The sequence below is a fragment of the Neophocaena asiaeorientalis genome, unplaced genomic scaffold (genome assembly GCF_003031525.2).
Source record: "Neophocaena asiaeorientalis asiaeorientalis breed wild unplaced genomic scaffold, Neophocaena_asiaeorientalis_V1.1 scaffold1211, whole genome shotgun sequence".
In the NCBI taxonomy this organism is placed as follows: Eukaryota; Metazoa; Chordata; class Mammalia; order Artiodactyla; family Phocoenidae; genus Neophocaena; species Neophocaena asiaeorientalis.
In genome coordinates, this window is record NW_020173209.1 from 278,282 (window position 1) to 296,388 (window position 18,107).

General features: G+C 54.2%; 1 protein-coding gene across 8 annotated transcripts in view; it reads right to left on the reverse strand.

The window, feature by feature from the left end:
• Positions 1 to 18,107, reverse strand: part of PCGF3 (polycomb group ring finger 3) — a 55,346-nt gene that overhangs the window by 21,921 nt on the left and 15,318 nt on the right. For 2 of the 8 annotated variants that reach the window (XM_024744995.1, XM_024745000.1), the window contains exons 2-8: positions 17,728 to 17,874; positions 17,239 to 17,391; positions 14,075 to 14,192; positions 12,784 to 12,880; positions 11,924 to 11,979; positions 1,715 to 1,825; positions 767 to 855 (exon numbers count right to left, since the gene is read on the reverse strand). In XM_024744995.1, coding sequence (XP_024600763.1) covers positions 767 to 855; positions 1,715 to 1,825; positions 11,924 to 11,979; positions 12,784 to 12,880; positions 14,075 to 14,183 — 462 coding nt within the window. In that variant the 5' untranslated portion in view covers positions 14,184 to 14,192; positions 17,239 to 17,391; positions 17,728 to 17,874. Of the gene's footprint in view, positions 1 to 766; positions 856 to 1,714; positions 1,826 to 11,923; positions 11,980 to 12,783; positions 13,962 to 14,074; positions 14,193 to 15,642; positions 15,947 to 17,238; positions 17,413 to 17,727; positions 17,875 to 18,107 lie in introns of those variants that run through there. The other 6 variants (XM_024744996.1, XM_024744999.1, XM_024744998.1 and 3 more) reach the window with 6 other exon arrangements.

The following is an 18,107-nucleotide window of genomic DNA, read 5'->3' on the forward strand; positions in this document are numbered from 1 at the left end:
GTAATCTGAGAGCCACGGCGCGCCCAGCTCACGTTCTCCCGTCTCCTAACTATTTGGGCTGGATCCCCCAACTCATGCTGAGTGACAGCTGAGAAGGGACATTTTCTTGTTCTGACACTCATGAGACAACTCTGTTCCATCATGAAGTGTGACGACTGCTGTAGCTGTCGAGTCAAGGTACCCTAATAAAAAGATCCACAGACATGGATACGGGATTTTATCAAACTTTTGTAGCATCACTCTGATGATTTAGTTTTCCTTTTTTAATCTGATAATGTAGTAAGTGACAGATGAATAGCGCCCTCAAGGTTACATTCTCACTTTATTTTGCATGGACGATGCCTGCCCCACATTCTCCACAGGACAACCCGGGGTTGGGGTCGGGGGGAGCTGAAGACACCCACGGCGGGTGGAGGCCGAACTTTAAAACTTTTTATACCTAAAATGTTCCACAGTGAGTATGCATTACTTTGGCAATTAAAAAAAGAAGGGAATGGGAATTCCCTGGTAGTCCAGTGGTTAGGATTTGGTGCTCTCCCTGCCGAAGGCCCTGGTTCGATCTCTGGCCTGGTCGGGGAACTAAGATCCCACAAGCCACGCGGCACGGCCAAAAAAAAGGAAAGAAAGGTAAGTAACGGAAGGAATTGGAAGGAAAAACTAAGAAAGTTGCTGACGTTTTAGCGTCTGTACTGTCTGTCGCCCTCGGCCTCCTTCTCTGTTAAAGGAGAAGCGCCCCTGGGAGGGCGGGGGCCGAGGCAGCGCCCACCTGCTCGTCGCTCCTGTGGTAGTCGCCGTCCTCCTCCTGCTTCTCTTCTGCCGCTTCTTTGTTCGAACTGTCATCTGCTTTGGTTTCTCCTTTTAGCAAAAACAGAAAATACTGGGTCATGAATCCAAAGTGTTAAACCGTTGTTTTTTAACTCTACCGTACACTTGAACGCTATAAAAACCCACTGTATTAAGGGTTTGCACACGTGAGAGCTGGGGAAGCGCTGCTCTCCACGGTGCTTTACGCGCTGCGCCCTCGGGGCCAGTGGCACGTGTCCGGGCAGAGGTGCCCCACCAGCCCAGCAGCACCGACGCCTCACGCCTCAACTACGCCAGGCAGCGAGCCATCCCCGAACTCTCACTGTTCCGGCACGGCTTTAAATGTTAAGACCCCACTTAGGGAAAGGCGGGATTCCTGGCTCCCTAGCTGCCTCTTGGCCTCGCCTCCCCGGGGGGCCCGAGCTCGCACAGTCTGCAGCCCCCGCTTCCCAGGCCGACAGCCAAGCCTCTCCCTGCTGCTCACACTGCTAGAAAAGCACACGGCGGACTAAAGGGGTTTCGGAATCTGTGTGGTCCATGGCGTCAAAGATTCAAATAAGTTGTTATGATACGTACAGATTCTAAAGCACCATTAATTTTACGTCACAGCCAAAGTGGAGTTTGGCCATTCTGTGAGAAAACAGACAAAGCCGGGAGAAGAGCCCTGGGAGGCCCGCCGTCTGAATGCCCGTGCGCCCTCCACACCCCACCTCCAGGCACCTTCGGGTACCCCCTCAGGCTTCCTCTCACTGGCCCACCACGTAACCCCTCGGTCGGAGACCCCATTTCTCAGCACCACCTAAGTGACACTGACGACTGCCCGCACCTCTGTCAAGGACCTGTGTGGGGAGTGGAGGGACACAAGGGGCTCTTAGCAAAAGGTCTAGCAAATAAAACCCAGCTCACTCACCATTTCGATGGGAATCTAGGTGCTGTTTTGCAGAACAGGTCTCCCCCTTGATGTCTCCAGGCACTTCCAGGCCTAATTTGTGGTAGAATTCCCTCTGTTTTCTCATTTCCGCTATTAAAAATTAATATATAATCCTTAATCTTAGGTAGGCAACGGATCACATTAAAATTCTGCTCACAAGTATCACATGAAGAAAACTGAAGATTTGGATTAAAAGTCTGAAGGCTTCTACTCATGAGAAAATGACAACTTTGGACTGTGCCCCCTCAAATTTTGGAGCAGCTACCAGCTGTGGGCCGTGGGGCGCGTCCCGGGTCGGGGCCTGAGCCCCCCAAGTGGGGGTGCTGCCGGTTCTCTGGATGTGCGTTCACAGCCCCGCAGGCCCCTCCTAGGCAGGGCTGCCGTCCCCACCGCTGCTGTGGCCGCCCCTAGGCGTGCCCGACGCGGGGGAACCAGTACTCCCTGGCGTCTGTGGCTGGCGGTCACAGCTCGCTGAGTCCTGGAGGCACGGAGCCGCCCACCACAGGGGAAGGGTCCCTACTGAACGGGGGCGACGGGCACCACGCAGCCTCCTGCCCTGGCCGTCGGCCTCCAACCGCTGAGTGGGGACTGGGCCGGGCGGCGAGAGGACAGCTGGTCCAGGCTGCACCCTCGTACGTTCCTGGGAAGGGCCGACTCCGTGACACAAGGTGGCTACTGATGTACAGTTCACACGCACGTAACGAAGCAACAGTCACCGCCCAGGGCCACACGGGAGGGAGCAAAGGAAATTTAAACCCAAGCTGCTCAAAGCAATAACGTATAAATCATGCTGTGAAAAATATTTATGTGCAGGTGACCAAGGAAAGCTCGGTGGCACTTTTCGCCTGCACGTTTGTCTCGCCTAAACACCACGAGCTCCGCAAGGGCCAGGAACATGCCTTGGTCGCTTCCTGGACCCACACAGACACTGAAAATACCTGATTGTGCAGGAAAAAGTAAAAGCGTGAGGCAGCGGACCCGGACGGAAAGAGGGAGGCCTCTCCGGACTGCACTGAGCGCAGGCCGGCCCAGAGCCGGGGCGTTGGAACCAAAGACGGCGAAACCACGAGTCTGTGAAGTCTGGGATCAGCTTGAAAGGAAACGTTTCCCTTAAACAGTCACATAAATGCCGGCAGAGCAATGAAGCCCTGAAACGCACTGCTGGTGGTGGGAGCCCGTTCCTATCTGTCCTTCAGGGAGGGCAGGGTCTGCAGGTAACAGCCCCCCGATCAACGCGAAGAGGGACTCCTCACCTGACAGGTGGACAGGATGCCGCTTCACACACGGGCAGACACTGCACTTGGAGCGCAGTGAGGGTCTGCGGCCGCCCCGCGTCAAGCGAGTCTGTCGGCACCTTTTTCCAACAGCATCTGCTCACTTTGGGTCCCGTTTTGGTAATTCTCGAAGTACTTCAAACTTTTCCATTATTGTTTTATTTGTTATGGTCTCTGTGATCAGTGATCTTTGATGTTACTATTTTAATTGTTTTTTTTGTTTTGTAGTTTTAATTAAGAGATGTGTACTGCTTTTCAGGCATAATGCTATCGCACATTTAACAGACCGCAGTATAGCGTAAACGTAACTTTTTTATATGCACTTGTGTATGATCTGTGTGATTCACTTTATTGCAACATTCGCTTTACTGCGACGGTCTGAAACCGAACCTGTGGTATTTCCGAGGTCTGCCTGTACCTGGTTTTAATTTCCATTTCTTTAATTTTCACCTATAAGAATGAAAAAGGATTGAAAAGTAGCAATACTCAATGTCAGATATACACAGGTGTAGAAATGTCAACTGGGATAACTTCAGGAAAGTACCTCAGCATATATATAAAAAATATTTTAAAACTTAACTGCTGACCCAAAAGTCCCTACTGCTAGTGATGTATCCCAAGGAAATAACCGGGTAAGGACATAAGAAGATAAAACCTTATTTGCAACAGTGAAGTATCAGAAACAACCTAAATGCTAAGTGTCTGACAACGTGGGCTGGGCCAATCAGAAGAGCTGACTCCCGGGGCTTCGCTGGTGGCACAGTGGTTAAGAACCCGCCTGCTAATGCAGGGGACTGGGTTCGAGCTCTGGTCCGGGAGGATCCCACATGCCGCGGAGCAACTAAGCCCGTGCACCACAACTACTGAGCCTGCGCTCTAGAGCCTGCAAGCCACAACTACGGAGCCCGAGCACCACAACTAATGAAGCTCACGTGCCTAGAGCCCATGCTCTGCAGAAAGTACCTCAGCATATATATAAAAAATATTTTAAAACTTAACTGCTGACCCAAAAGTCCCTACTGCTAGTGATGTATCCCAAGGAAATAACCGGGTAAGGACATAAGAAGATAAAACCTTATTTGCAACAGTGAAGTATCAGAAACAACCTAAATGCTAAGTGTCTGACAACGTGGGCTGGGCCAATCAGAAGAGCTGACTCCCGGGGCTTCGCTGGTGGCACAGTGGTTAAGAACCCGCCTGCTAATGCAGGGGACTGGGTTCGAGCTCTGGTCCGGGAGGATCCCACATGCCGCGGAGCAACTAAGCCCGTGCACCACAACTACTGAGCCTGCGCTCTAGAGCCTGCAAGCCACAACTACGGAGCCCGAGTGCCACAACTACTGAAGCCCGTACGCCTAGAGCCCGTGCTCCACAACAAGAGAAGCCACTGCGATGAGAAGCCCGCGCACCGCAACGAAGAGTAGCCCCCGCTCGCCACAACTAGAGAAAGCCCGCACGCAGCAGCGAAGACCCAATGCAGCCAAAAATTAAATAAATAAAATGAAATTTATTTAAAAAAAAAAGAAGAGTTGACTCCCCGCCAGACTCATTCTGTCCCAGAAGACATTTCCAGACAGGGCCACAGAGCCTCAGAACCCTTGTCAACACCACACTGGAGATACCACTATCATCCACTACTGACAGCTGACACGCAAGATAAATCTAACTTATCTGCTACGCTGGTGTAAGAGAGTGGGCCATTTATTCAGTGGATACTTTGCAGCCAACAGAAAAGATGACACAGATCATATTTATGGATGCGGGGCAGCTCTACAACAAACTGTTATGAGAACATTACAGACAGAGTATGACCTCATTTTGGGGTGAAAGTGATGATAGTGGTAAGACTAGGACGCTGTGAGGTCAGGGGAGGGACGAAAGGCTCATAAAAAGTACCACCACCCTGGGCACACGTACTCCACTGCACCACAAACCTCGGGGTCATCACAACAGATGCAGAAGCACCGTCTGGTGGAATCCAACACCCACCCCTGACAGACAGCAGCCGCGCCTGGTGAAGGGCACGCGGGAGCCTGCAGCCGACTTCAGGCCTGCGGGTCGGAGACTGAGCGCCTCCCCGGGGTCAGGAACAGGACGGGTCCCACATCACAGAGCTCTAGCCCGGGGCTGGCAGACGCTGCTGCGAAGCACAGACAGTGAACTGGGGCTCTGCATGCTGAACATCAGAACTGAGGCATTTCATCAGCACTTACGCAACAGAAGAGGGAACGGAATTTTTACTGAGGAAACTGAAATAGATATATATCCAATACCATATGTACACAGGCATACATATCGGGTGCACTGCTGCCATTATTATTTTGAACAAACTGTTATCTATTAGATACATGAAGAATAAGAAAATTAAGCGTCTTTATTTTACCTTCACTTATTTCTTCTTTGATGCTCTTCCTTTCCTTAGTAGGTCTGAGTTTCCGACCTTTATCATTTTCCTTCTTTCTAAAGAACTTCTTTTAACAACATCTCTAGAAGGCAGGTTTACTGGCAACAAATTCCCCCAATTTCTCTTTGTCTGAGAAAGTCTTTACTTCTCCTCACTTCTGGAGGATAATTTCTCAGGGTACAGAATCCTGGGCTGCTGGTTTTTCTCTCAACACTGTAAATATCTCACTCCACTCTTTGCTTGCAAGGTTTCTAAGGAGAGGTCAGATGTAATTCTTATCTCAGTTCCCCTGTAGGTAAAGTGTACCCCTCCCCTCCAGCTCCTTTCGGGACTTTTTTCTTTATCTTTGCCTTTCTGTACATTGAAACTGACATGCCCAGGTGTAATTACTCTGGCATTTGTCCTGCTGGGTGTTCTCTGGGCTTCCTGGATCTGTGGTTTGGTGTCTGACATTGATTTGGGGAAATTCTCAGTTAAAATGTTTCAGTATTTCTTCTGTTCTTCTCTGTCTTTTCCTTCTGGATTTCCCATTATGTCACACCTTCAACCCACAGTCCTTAGATGTTCTGTTCTTTCAGCCTTTTCCCTTTGCTTTTGGGTTTTCAGGGAGTCTGTCGAGATGTCCTTTCGCTCAGGCCGTGTCCACTCTAATCAGCCCATCAAAGGCAACCTTCATTTCTGCTGCAGGGCTCCGATCTCTGGCATTTCTTTTCGGTTCTTCCTTAGGATTTCCACCTCTCTGCTCACACTCCCCTTATGTCCTGCATGCTGTCTACATTATCCATTAGAGCCCTCAGCACGCTGACCACAGTTGTCTTGAGTCCCGGTCTGATAATTCCAACATCCCTGCCGTGTCTGGTTCTGATGCGTGTTCCATCTCTTCAGATTCTGTTTTTTGCCTTTTAGCATGACTCGTCGTTTTTTTCTTGTTAGCTGGACATGACACTGGGTAAAAGGCACTGCTGTGAATAGGCCTCAGTGCTGTGGTGGTGGGTGGCGGGGACAGGACACCCCACAGCCTTGACCACGGTTGTCCTCGGTGAGCTTGAGCCTCTGGACTGTGAACCTCGCTCATGCTTCTCAGGTTTTCCTCCCCACTCGGGCGGGACAAGGTGGCTGAAGTTGGGTCTTTCCTGCCCCCAGGCCAGTTTTGCTCCGATAATAGCCCAGCAGGCAAGGTTGTGGTTAACTGGGTCCCCGGAGGTCAGGTCTTCTTCAGACGTACCCGGGGCCTGGGGCACTTCTTTCCCCTCCCCTGCTGGGGAAACCTGGTCGGGTTCCTGGAGACGAGCCTCACAGCATCACGGGGCTCGCTGTGAGACCAGCCCCCGGGCAGGTCTCAACTCTCGGACTTGTCTACCAGGAGCCTCAGCGACCCCTCAGTCACAGGTCAGTCTCTCCTGCCCAGGCTCTGGCTCCTGGGCGTTTCTGGTCCTGAGTCTGCGGCAGGCAGCTGTGCGCCCCCGCGTCTGTGGTCAGTGCCCCATCTCGGGGGCAGCGGCTGGCCCTGCACCCTCCTCTCTTACAGTCTAAGAACTGCCGATTGTTCAGCGCGTTCTGCCTCTTACTTGTTGTCGGGACGAGCGGTGACTTCTAAGCTCCTTAGGTGAGGCACCAGCAACCTGAAGTCACGAAGTTAAAAACACAGTAGTAATACCCGAGCGTGAACTTTGCAGTGCGGCCACTAACGAGAACGGACGCCTGTTGGGTGGCGGATGACGTTTGTTTAGTGGGGTAAAAAGTGCGTGCTGCTTAGCGCCAAAACTGACCGCTCATGTCCATCTGCAAGGAGACCTTACATACTTCACCTTGAAAATGCCTTTGCACACAGAAATACTGACCTCAGTCCAGATCAGTCGTCCCTCAGAAGGCGCTGAGGGAATTCTATTAGAATCTTCTCTTGGGATTTGCCTTTGTTCCACAGACTGATCACTTCCCAGTGGAGGTCAGGTGGATGCCCCTCGACTGCACAGCTAAATGGATTCTGAAACACGGAAGCTGCTTCACCTGCACCAGGCCCCAGACTCCACCAGGGCTGTTTGCTGGGGCTCAGCAAACAGGTCTGCTGTGAGTCTAGGGGATGGTCTCCGTTCCCCCTGAGCTGCCGACAGCCCGGGGCGTCCGCATGGCAGCTGGACGGGGCTTGCGATTCAAGAGACGTTAGTTGTTGAAAACTTCCCACGTTGTAGGTTTCGCATTTCAGTATTGCTCTTCCTTATGACATTAGGCTGGATTCATCAAGAAACATTATTAGGTCTTTAACAAAAGCAAATTTCCACAGCCATTCGGTGTGATGTTGTTAAAGGTGTTTCTTTTCATTCAGAAAAACTTCAATCTGCCCTTAGCTCCAAAAAACAGAAAAACACACACACAACAAAAAACCTACCACCGCCAAGGCATCAAAATACTGTGCGGCTGTGACAAGGGAAGTCGGGATGCTCAGCTTTTAACTCTGACAAAAATTCACACAAATGATCACGTCCCAAAGCGCGAATGGATTCCACCACGGACACCACTGGTTCGGGACATACGAAAGATCCGAGTGTCTTCTGCAAAGTGCCTGCTGGTTGATGAGCACCGTGATAAGCCTTCACAGTTTAGTCAATTTGTTCAACCAGGTATTTCCCTGACCCCCACACACGTTCACCAACACGGCTGTGACACATCTCAACAGAGCCCACTTCAGGTTGTACTGAATTAGCATCTTCTCAACTTCCTGGAAAACCCTCTCTCCTGCGGTTGTGCCCCGTGGACTCTGCGCAGAGGCTCATTGGCCCGTCACGTCAAACGCACCCAATAAACACTGCGCAGATCGGAGACTCCGGAGCCGAGGAAAACCACTCAAGCTGCCCGCCTCGCTTCCGAGGGCTGGCGTTGCCCCTAACTGTCAGCTCCCTGAGCAACGGTTCCCGCCACGGCTCCTGTTCTCCAACAGGCTTGCTTCCTCTGGACCGGCTTCCTCAGCTGCTGCAATCAAGCAACATTTCACCAACTCATCACCAGCAAGTGATTTTCCTTGCGTGGCCAACAAACGAGCCGACCAGAAACCTACTCGGAGTGCAGCCTTATAGGTTATTCTTATTTTTGTGAAGAAATCCTGCTGTGATGAGACATTCCACTGTAAATTTTCAGTTCTTTCTAAAAGTTGCTTTCCTGAGTGCTTAGTCTGATGCCAACACGTCTTATGACTTTCTGTTTTAACACAGATGTAGTGTCACCGCAAGATAAACAGATGCTTCCCCGCTGACAATGACAATCCAAGGACAAGACCACCCACCCGTCACCATGGCTGAAAAGCTGGACGCTTCTCCCGTTGTCTTGATGCGGTGGGTGCTGGTAATACAGCCTCCACAGCGTTTGTGCCGACGGGGCCGGTCCACCTGCTGCAGATGCTCCAGCCGCCGGCGAGTGTGAGACAAACGTGCGTCCCTGAATGAGCGGGGCTGTGTTCCAGCAAACTATCCATGGACGGAGACATCTCAACACAAAACTTTCACGTCACAAAATATTCTTTTTCTCTTGATTTTTTCCAACTATTTAAAAACGTGGGGACTTCCCTGGTGGTCCGGTAGTTAAGAATCCACCTTCCAATGCAGGGGACACGGGTTCAATCCCTGATCCGGGAACTAAGATCCCACGTGCCACAGGGAAACTAAGCCTGCGCTCCGTAACAAAGAGCCCGTGCACGGCAAAACACAGCGAGGACCCAGCACAGTGAAAAAAAAAAAAAAAGAAAAAAGTGAAAAACACTCTTGGCTCAGGAGCTGCACGCGACAGGCAGGGCCAGGTCTGGTCGGCAAGGGGTCTGCCGGCTCCTGCTTCAGCCAACGCGAAGAGGCAAGAGAAAGAGGCTTGGCGGAGCAGCCCTGCTCCAGAATAAAGCCCTCAGACGTACTCACCCACGTCCACAAAGTTTGTAACAGAACATTCACTGCACCCCTCCCCAGGTTAAAGCAAAAGATGACACACGTGAAGTGTCAGTCAGGAGAGGAGCCTGGATGAACGGGAGGGGCCCCAGCAGCCACCGTCGAGACCCCGGAGAGGAGCAGCTGCAGCCGCGCAAGCGCGTGTCACACAAAATAGGTCACGGATAAAGTTTACAGGTAAAGATGCTGCCTCGGGGAAAACGGGCTTTTCTAAATTATAAAAACAAAAAGAAACAAGAAACAACTAAAAAACTCATTTTCCACCTAAAAGGCTTCATCTACAAGGAAACAGAAAAACACAGTCTACCGGCCACAGGCTGGATCCAGAAAGCCAAGCCACTTTTTATTTCCCAAAATTCGTGAGAGGATGCATGCCGGAAGTGAAGCCCCCTGCCACAGGGTAGGCAGCTCGAAGGGGCTGCAGAGCAGGAGGGCATCCTCCAGACACCCCGGGCCCCCAGGGTCACTGCTCTGTCTCGGGTGAAATGTGCTCCGGACTCTCTGGAGGACCCGGAAGAGGGCCCATCTCAGAAACCAGCTTTACAAGCTGGCCCAAAACCAGAGAAACTGCAGACAGCCCACGTTCAGAAAACAGCCCGCTGCTACGGACTTGGATACTACAGCAATCTTTTAAAGAGCAACAAAGGACCAAAAGTTTGAGGAAACAGAGGAATGGATTATTTGCCTACCCAGAAAGCACCCTGGACTGAGGGCAGAGCTCAGGCTGCCCTGGGCATTAGTGTGAACTTGGGGAATTCTGGAATCCCTCCGGTTCTTCCACTTCAGGGTGGCGATCACGGCTACAGGCTGCCTGTGGAGACGACGAGGGGACGCGTGCACAGGACAGGCTCGGCAGAAGTCGGCAGAGTCTTACACCCGCCCTCTTCCCTCACAAGCCAAAGCTCCACTGAGAACGCGCCACCGTGCTCCCCACGCGCCGACTGCTGGCCTGAGACACCACCGCCCCCAGGGGTGAGCCGAGACCCTGCAGACCGGCTCCAGGGAGCCAAGTGGGCAGTGCCCGCCAGCCACAGATCGAGGAGGCCTTGAACTTCAAAAAGGACAGTAACTGCAATAACCTGAGAACAGTAAATTCTCAAAGCCATCTGATCGGGGCTGGAGCGGCTGGGAAACCAGCTCATTTTCTGTAAACAAATAAAGGAAAACTTCACACGTTTGTTCTGCTGTTCTGTACAGAGTGGATCTCGGGAAACCAAGCCAGGGAGCGTGTCTTTATGGAGGCCTCCCCGCCATCAGTGGAGGCGGGTGACGGAACAGGGGGTGCGGTCTGGCTGCCTCCAGGCCTCACGGGCTCTGAGGGGCCTGGCTGGCAGGACCACATCTGCGAGGGCCCCGTCTGGGCAGAGTGACACTGGAAGGCGCCAGAGTCCGACGGGGCCTCTTGATCCCACCCACACACAGGAACGTGGAGACAGGAGGGGCCAAGGGGGGGACCCGCGTGGACCTTGACTGAGACCAACTAAACCCCGAGAGACGGGAACGCCTCACCCACTAGGACCTGATGCAATAAGGAATCAGTACTGTCATCTCGGTTTACAAAGGTGCTGTAGCTCCGAGTTTTAAGAAAAATCCTTCTCTTTGGGGAACGAATGGCAACGTTTCCAGATGAAACAACAGGAAGGGTGGGGGAAGGAGGTGAACAGGTTTCACCACAAGCTGACAACTCCTGACCTGGATCATAAATACATCGAGTTCCTTACGGGATCTTGCGTGTTGCACGCTGCAAATATCCTGTAACGAGTTCGATCGGTGTCAGCACTTTATTCTCCTGCAGTCTTTGCCTTTCCCCAGCACTAGAAAACCCTTCAAATGTCCGAATGTGATTGTTTTTATCTACATTTACTCAAGAAATTTGAACTCCTTTTTTATGAATGAATTCTACGAACAATGAAAGAAGACTTTAACGATATCACTCCCTAGGTTGTGTCTTAAAGATCAGATGTGACATCCACTGACCTAACTGAATAAGCCTGTACTTGAAATTATAACCCTCTTCTGAAACACAGTGGTGAGAAAACACTGCCCAAATGAATTGCTAACGTATCTTATCTTTGAAAGAAAGTTGTGCCTAGCTTTTATTAGCTGGCACTGCTTCACCAGCCACTGCCCACACTGAACAGATTTCTGAGGCCTGTGTCCCCGCCCGCCCCCCCAACAAGGGCAGGACAGTCTCAGTGTTCAGAACTGCAGAAAAGTTTTAAAAAGAACAGCCGTTTCCACTTTCAGGATATTTGTACCACAGAGTATTTCTTCTCAACTCTCACAGATCTGACTTTAACTACAGTTAAACTTCACTGACACAGGGTTCCCGGCCTCGCCTCCAGGCGGCACAAGTGAGAGGCCACCCTGTGCCTCCTGAGCGAAGCAGGAGGTGTGACGATGGATGAAGCCGGCCAGCACACGGCCCCCATCTGCCCCGGGCCCCAGGCCAGCGGCTCGGTGGAAACTGCACCGACTGGACAGCCGGCCGAGCGAGACGGCCCAAGCCAGGACCCCGGAGAGAAAAGCCCCTCAAAGGCCGTGCTGCAGACGCAGAAGTCCAGGTGGATGCTCTGACACTTACCTTCTTGGAGGCCTGGGACCAATTTGTAAACAATATCTTGCATGGTTCTGTCATGACTGGCAAAAAGAACAGAACAGGTGGGTTAGCCAGAAGCGTCAATTCTCTAATTCTCGAACGTTTTCCATTTAACAATAATAAACTCCACAATCACAAGTTTGGAGTTTTGGTTGAATTTTGCTTCTAGTTTGCACTTCAGAACAAGTCTGTGCTAGCAAAAGTGACACACGGCCGGAAGGAACCCGTTGTTCAATGTGGGCTCTATATGCTTGTGAACATTTCAAATAAGGAGGAGGACACAGGCAAGATCCTTCGGTGACCAGCTCCCTCTGCCCGCTGGGCTTCTCAAGTCCTAACAGGTATCAGGCAGCCTGGGCTGTGCCAGACCAAAGGGAGTTTCTCACACTTTCCTGACCAGGGTCCGCGCCAAGAAATACCTTTCACGCTCCCGTGTACCTGAACGCGTGGGGCGTGCGCACACACAGAAGCGTAAAACACAGCTGGCCTCCAGCAGACACGACACCCTCCGAATTTGCTACTAAAGCCACCAGCTTCTCAGAAAGCTCGTCCGACCCACAAGACCAGGACGCTGGGCAGAACCGCTGCCACACGGCTCGACATCGGGCTGGCTGGTTCCTAGGTCCTGACCTGGGAGCCGCCTCTCCCTCCCACGACACACCCAGCTCGGGGGTCAAAGTGCAGCCGGCCCCCTCCTTCAGCCCCGCCCCTCCTGGCAGGGCGGCCCCCATCTGCCCCGGGCCTCAGGCCAGCGCCTCGGGGGAAACTGCACCGACTGGGCGGATGGCCGGGCGGCCGGCCGAGCAGGGCGGCGCGAGGCTGGGGCGAGGCCCCGGGCCGCTTACCCGATGTACTGCAGGGGGTGGCTCTGGTGGATGACGATCCTGCACGTGGGGCACGTGTTGTTCTCCTCCAGGTACTTCACCAGGCAGCTCCGGCAGACTGCAGGGAGCGCGCACGTCAGGGCGATGCGCGCGCACGCCAGAGGGGCGGGGCGCGCATCAGAGGGAACGGGAGCGCGCACGTCAGGGAGCGCGTCGGAGGGGTCTCCGCTCCTCCCGGTAGGGCTCCCCGAGGCCACAACGGGACACTGGTGACAGGCCCGCCGCCCGGGTCCACCACCACGGAGGAGCATCAGCTGCCCCTGGACAGAGCTGAGGCCCAGAAACAGGAGGGAAACTGGAGGAGCAGCTGAGGGGGCCGCAGATGCGCCTTCACGTCCTGTCACAGGGGCTCCGCCACAGGGGCTCCGCCACAGGGGCGAACAGTTACATTCTAGAAGTTAGCCTGAAAGATCACCGGATTTCTTTGTAGGACAAAATGAGATAAAATTTGCTGAATATAACATATAATACTGCCAGCCAATATCTTAAAATACAATTAACTTTAAAATAAAAGTTCTGTCAAAACTGGCAGATATTTTATTTTCTAAACTGAAAAATACAGGATCAAAACTCGTCAGTGTGAGAGGATTCGTTTTCCTTTCGGAAGTGCCTGCCCCTCGGCATCCTGGGCCGGCCTCACAAGAGGACCCAGCCTCCAGGTGAAGGCTGCAGCCTGCTCGGCAGGGGCAGGGGCGGCAGGGCTTAAAGTAAGGCGCGCCCAAGGTCAGCGCCAGCTCCAAGTCTAGGCCTCCAAACACCCACCGGCCTGAGGGGCAGACGAGCAGACTCCTCTGTCTACAGAGTTTAAGGAAGTCATTTGCAAACGGCAAAAATAAGCATTTCTGCCCACTAGAAACGAACATTCTGTCGTACCACACGTAACGGTTTAGTTGTTATATCGAAATACCTAAATTTTCCTGTTTTTATTCAGCTTTCTTAAGTGACATGTCTACTGAAATTACCCACAGTGTTTTAACTTCAGACAATTTTTCTCATTTATCTTCAAGATCTCCTTTATTCCTGCCGCCGTGTCCTGCTGTGTACTTGAGCTAAAAGCTTTTGGTAAAAAAAGCCAAAGTATCAAAGAGCACACAGGACATTCCGCACGTATGTGTGTGCACTCAGTCACTGCTCCCCCCACGGCTGTCTAAGGCCACGTTCTAGAATATTCTGCACATACATGTGTGCAGTCACCGTGCCGCCCCACCCCCACCCCCGGCTAAGGCCACGTTCTAGAATTTTCCGCACATACACGTGTGCAGACACTCGGTCACCGTGGTCGCGTCGATGAGATACCCGCTGCACAGGCGGCAGGTGATGTGGGCGTTTATGTCCCAGAGTTTAATCTTTCTGGTCAACATCTTTGGCTTCTGCAAGAAAAAAACACGTATTAACTAATACATGAAATGGTGTGATGTTTCATCAAAGGTTCGGGTTCAGCGGAAATCAAGCTACAGTCTGTGTGTCCAGGAGGACCTCAGCGTGAGCAGGGCTGAGGCCAGGTTCCCGCCCTGCGGCCCTGCTTCCACCACGAGACAGGCAACCACCCGGCCGCCCCTGGAGGACTGGGTCATCCTGGCCCCAGGGCAGCGCTGGGCCGCAGACACGCTGCCGCTTCTCGCTTCTCCCCCTTCTGGGCCCCCGGGCCCTCTCTTCCTGCTCAGAACCCCGCGAGGCCAGCTGGTGAGGCGGCGCAAAGCAGGGGAGGTGTGTGGAGCAGTGGGCGGAGAGGCCAGGGAGCAGGTGGGCCGAGCTGAGTCTGGGTCTAGGCAGAAGAAAACGTGGTCTCTCTGGAGCTCTGGTTCCTCCGTAAAGCCGACCACATGGGAGCAGCTAAGGCCCCCCCACCCTGGCAAGCACAGCCCACAACACGGCATCGTAAAAGTCCAAACGTCTGTGCACTGAAGTGTGGACGCGTCGTCTCTGCGCCGAGGGGCGGGTGCCCTCCAGAGCTGTGGTGGCTCTGACTGGCTCTCCTGCCAGGCCGCAGGCTCACGAGGGCAGGGTCTTGTCATCTGACCCAGTACAATGCTGTGCAGCAGGGGAAACAGTCCCGAAGACACCACGTCCTACCCAATACCTGTGTGTCACCTCACATGGCAAAAGGCCCCTGAGGCGGGAGCCGGCCCTGGAAGCCCCAGCAGGACCTCGTGTCACCACAGGGCCCGTACGAGGGCACGAGGCTCGGAGGAGACAGGAGAAGCTGCCTGTGGGCTGTGAACAGGGAGGGGGCTTCTAGGAGCTGGAAGGAGCCTCTCCGGGAGGAGCAGCCCTGCCCACACCTGGATTTTAGCCCCGTGAGACCCGTTCTGGACTCTGGCCTGCAGTGCTGGCAGGTCAGACACCCATGTGGCCGCAGCCACTAGATTCCTGGGGATTCCCTGCAGTACAAGTAGGAGACTCGCCGGATGCTGACGCCGTGCAGGATGCAGGGAATTTTCAAGACAAGCATCAAGAGAACTCTGCAGAGAGACAGACAGGACCACACTCCAGGAGATGGAGGGCCTCCGCATCCGCGTGGGCGGCAGGCTGGACAGTGCCGCCTCGCCCAGCAGCCACAGCGCACGGGCTCCCGTGGCTTAACACTGTTTGCCCGAAGGCAGAGGGAAGGAAAAGGCTGGGCGGGCGGGGCCCCCTGGAGACTAAATCGTCACCTGCACTGAAACCCAGTGGAATCGACTGTCAGCGCAGACTGACGCAACCAGCAAGGCTGCCGGGCTCAGTTCACCCATAAAGCGAGAGAGCCTCTAAACCAGCAAGAACGCCCTACGACTTTATTCACAGAGAGTAAGACGTGAGGCAGACACGCGCGGTTCTCACCCGAGTCTCTCCTCTCCCCTCGATCACAGGCGCGAGCCGACGCGTGGTCCCCGCTAGAGACACCTCTCCCTCGGCCCCTGCAGTGGGCTCTGAGCTGTCAGGAGAGACTAAAAGGGGTGGTTCTCACAGGGGCCCCACGGGCCGACCCACGGGAAACGAGCCCACGTCTGCGAGGCCCACTCGCTCTGGTGTCATGGTCACCACGTGCTGTGCCAGGCCCGGCCTGACCACTCGCACCCACTCGGACCGGCTCCGTGAAGAAGGGCCCACACGCCTCGTGGGGCAGGAAGTAATGGGAAATAATCTAAAAGAGAGAAACCCTAGTCATTCCCAAGGGAAGCAAAGCAGAGACGGGAGAGCACTGACTGGGCAACGTCCCCGCTGGACGCCGAGGCCCAGGGTGCGCCGTCCACCACCGGCACGACCGAGCCCAGCAGTGTGCCCTCGGCTCACTGGGTGCTGTTCACACACGTCACCAACCCACAGCCACATCACAACCAAAACCAGCTCCAAAGTCACACAGACGGGGCTTGGGGTCAGTGTGAATTCGTGTTTAGTGGCAACCAGGCAGACAGGTACACGTGTACGCACACGAGTGTGGACTCACCCACTCACTCCCAGTTCTGTCTGCTGGGAGGGCCCGGAAGTGACCACTCCTGGGCAGCCCTAGGACCTGGCGTGTCCACACCACGTCTGCCGCAAGGGGCCAGCGCTGCCTGGACACGCAGCCAACTCCGGGCTGGGCAAGGAGCATAGCAGGACCTGGGGCCCCACTGCGCTCAGATGGGGAACAACTACCATCACTGCTTACCACGGCAGGATAACAGAGGCCCATGAGGCTACACAGACAGACAGACAGACAAGGGACGCCCTTCCTCACAGAATGGGAGCTGATAAGTGGAAGGAGGGCTGCAAGGTCACCACCCCAGGACAACTGCAGTGACCACTCGCTCAGGAATCCTCGGCGGGTGGTCAGCAGCAGCGAGACTTCGCCAAGGAAGTGAAGGTTCCTAAAGGCTCCAAGCGTCTCCCCACCAAACACTCATCAGCCCCAAGGGAGGGCGGGACCCTCAGAGGAGAAAGCCCTAGAGGTCCCCGACTGGGTGACCAGGTGACACCCAGGTGAGGACCAGCCAACCATCACACGGAGAAGGACACAGCACCCCTGGCAGGACTCCTGCCAGAGGGTCCCCCACCCCGAGTCCCCAGGGGAGAGGTCACTCCGCAATGCCATCAGGGTCGTACAAGCTAAGGCCAGACAGGGGGCCAGGCTGTCCAGGCGCAGCGCCCGCCAAGGGGCTTGGGCAGCCAGCTCCGTGCCCACACGGGGCCTCCATGCCGGCCTCAGGCGCACAAGCAGCTGCCGTCGTGAGGGGCCAACGCTCACGGTCACCACCGCTGCGGTACGGTCCCCAGGCCGCCCTGCACAGCATCCGACACCCAACACCAGACACCAGGTGGGCGCCCATCCAGACAGAGAAGGATGGCGGCTCGAGGCTCTGGGTCCCGTGCTCCCCCGCCAACTGCGGGGCCCAGGCGGTAGCTCGGACACTTCCTGGGACAGCAGGCCCGCCCGGAGAAGGCCGCATCTCCCACCTCCTTGCGAGGCCGTCTGTCCCCTCCTGCTGCCTCTGCATCGGACGCTTCCGGCTACGGGTGCAACGCGGTCACTCCTCGTCCGCCGTGCCCTCCGCGCTCTGGCTCGTCACGTCTGTGCCTGCCTTGTGTCTCTCGCTGTCTTTCCATTTTCTAGCACAGAAACGGCACCTGCTATTCAATTTCGTGTCATTTATGTGACGCACACAGCCCTGTAATTACAGTCTCGCTAGAAGTTTTAGATGAGTCCCACGTAGCAAACAGTGGAACAGAGTCGATCAGAAACGTTAATCAAGAGAAAACTTGAATATGTATAAATAATTGTGCCCTAATCTGCTCTGGAGCTGTCACACATTAAATTTTAAAGGAGTTACAAGGCACTGACTTTTTCTATGGCTACAACAGACTCATAAGGTGTAATTCAAGGTAAATTTAATCAATTCACATGCACTGAAAGAAGAGGAAGATCAAAGTTTACACCGCATTTACCTGTACACACAGCCGGATCCTCCGCTACATTTTGAAGCCTGTGGAGACACACGGGACGAGGCGTCACCCACACGTGCCGTCCACACAGAGCCTTGCTCCCCGGACCAGCAGCTTCGGCTGCTCAGGTAAACAGGTCTCTTCCTTTACCTGCTTAAAACAACCAAAAGAAAAACAAGCCTGGCTGACTGTAAAGGCACGGGCCACGGAGACAGGGGCAGGTCTTGGTGGCAGCCTGGTGGCACCGAGGCCCAGGGGCTGCTGGGAGCTGGGGGCATGCAGGGGCTGCACCATGTGCTCTGGGGACCAAGACAGCAGGACAAGGGCCCCGGAAAGCTCCTGGGGAGACGGTGGGCTTCAGGGTGACCTAGTGGGAGGCTGGG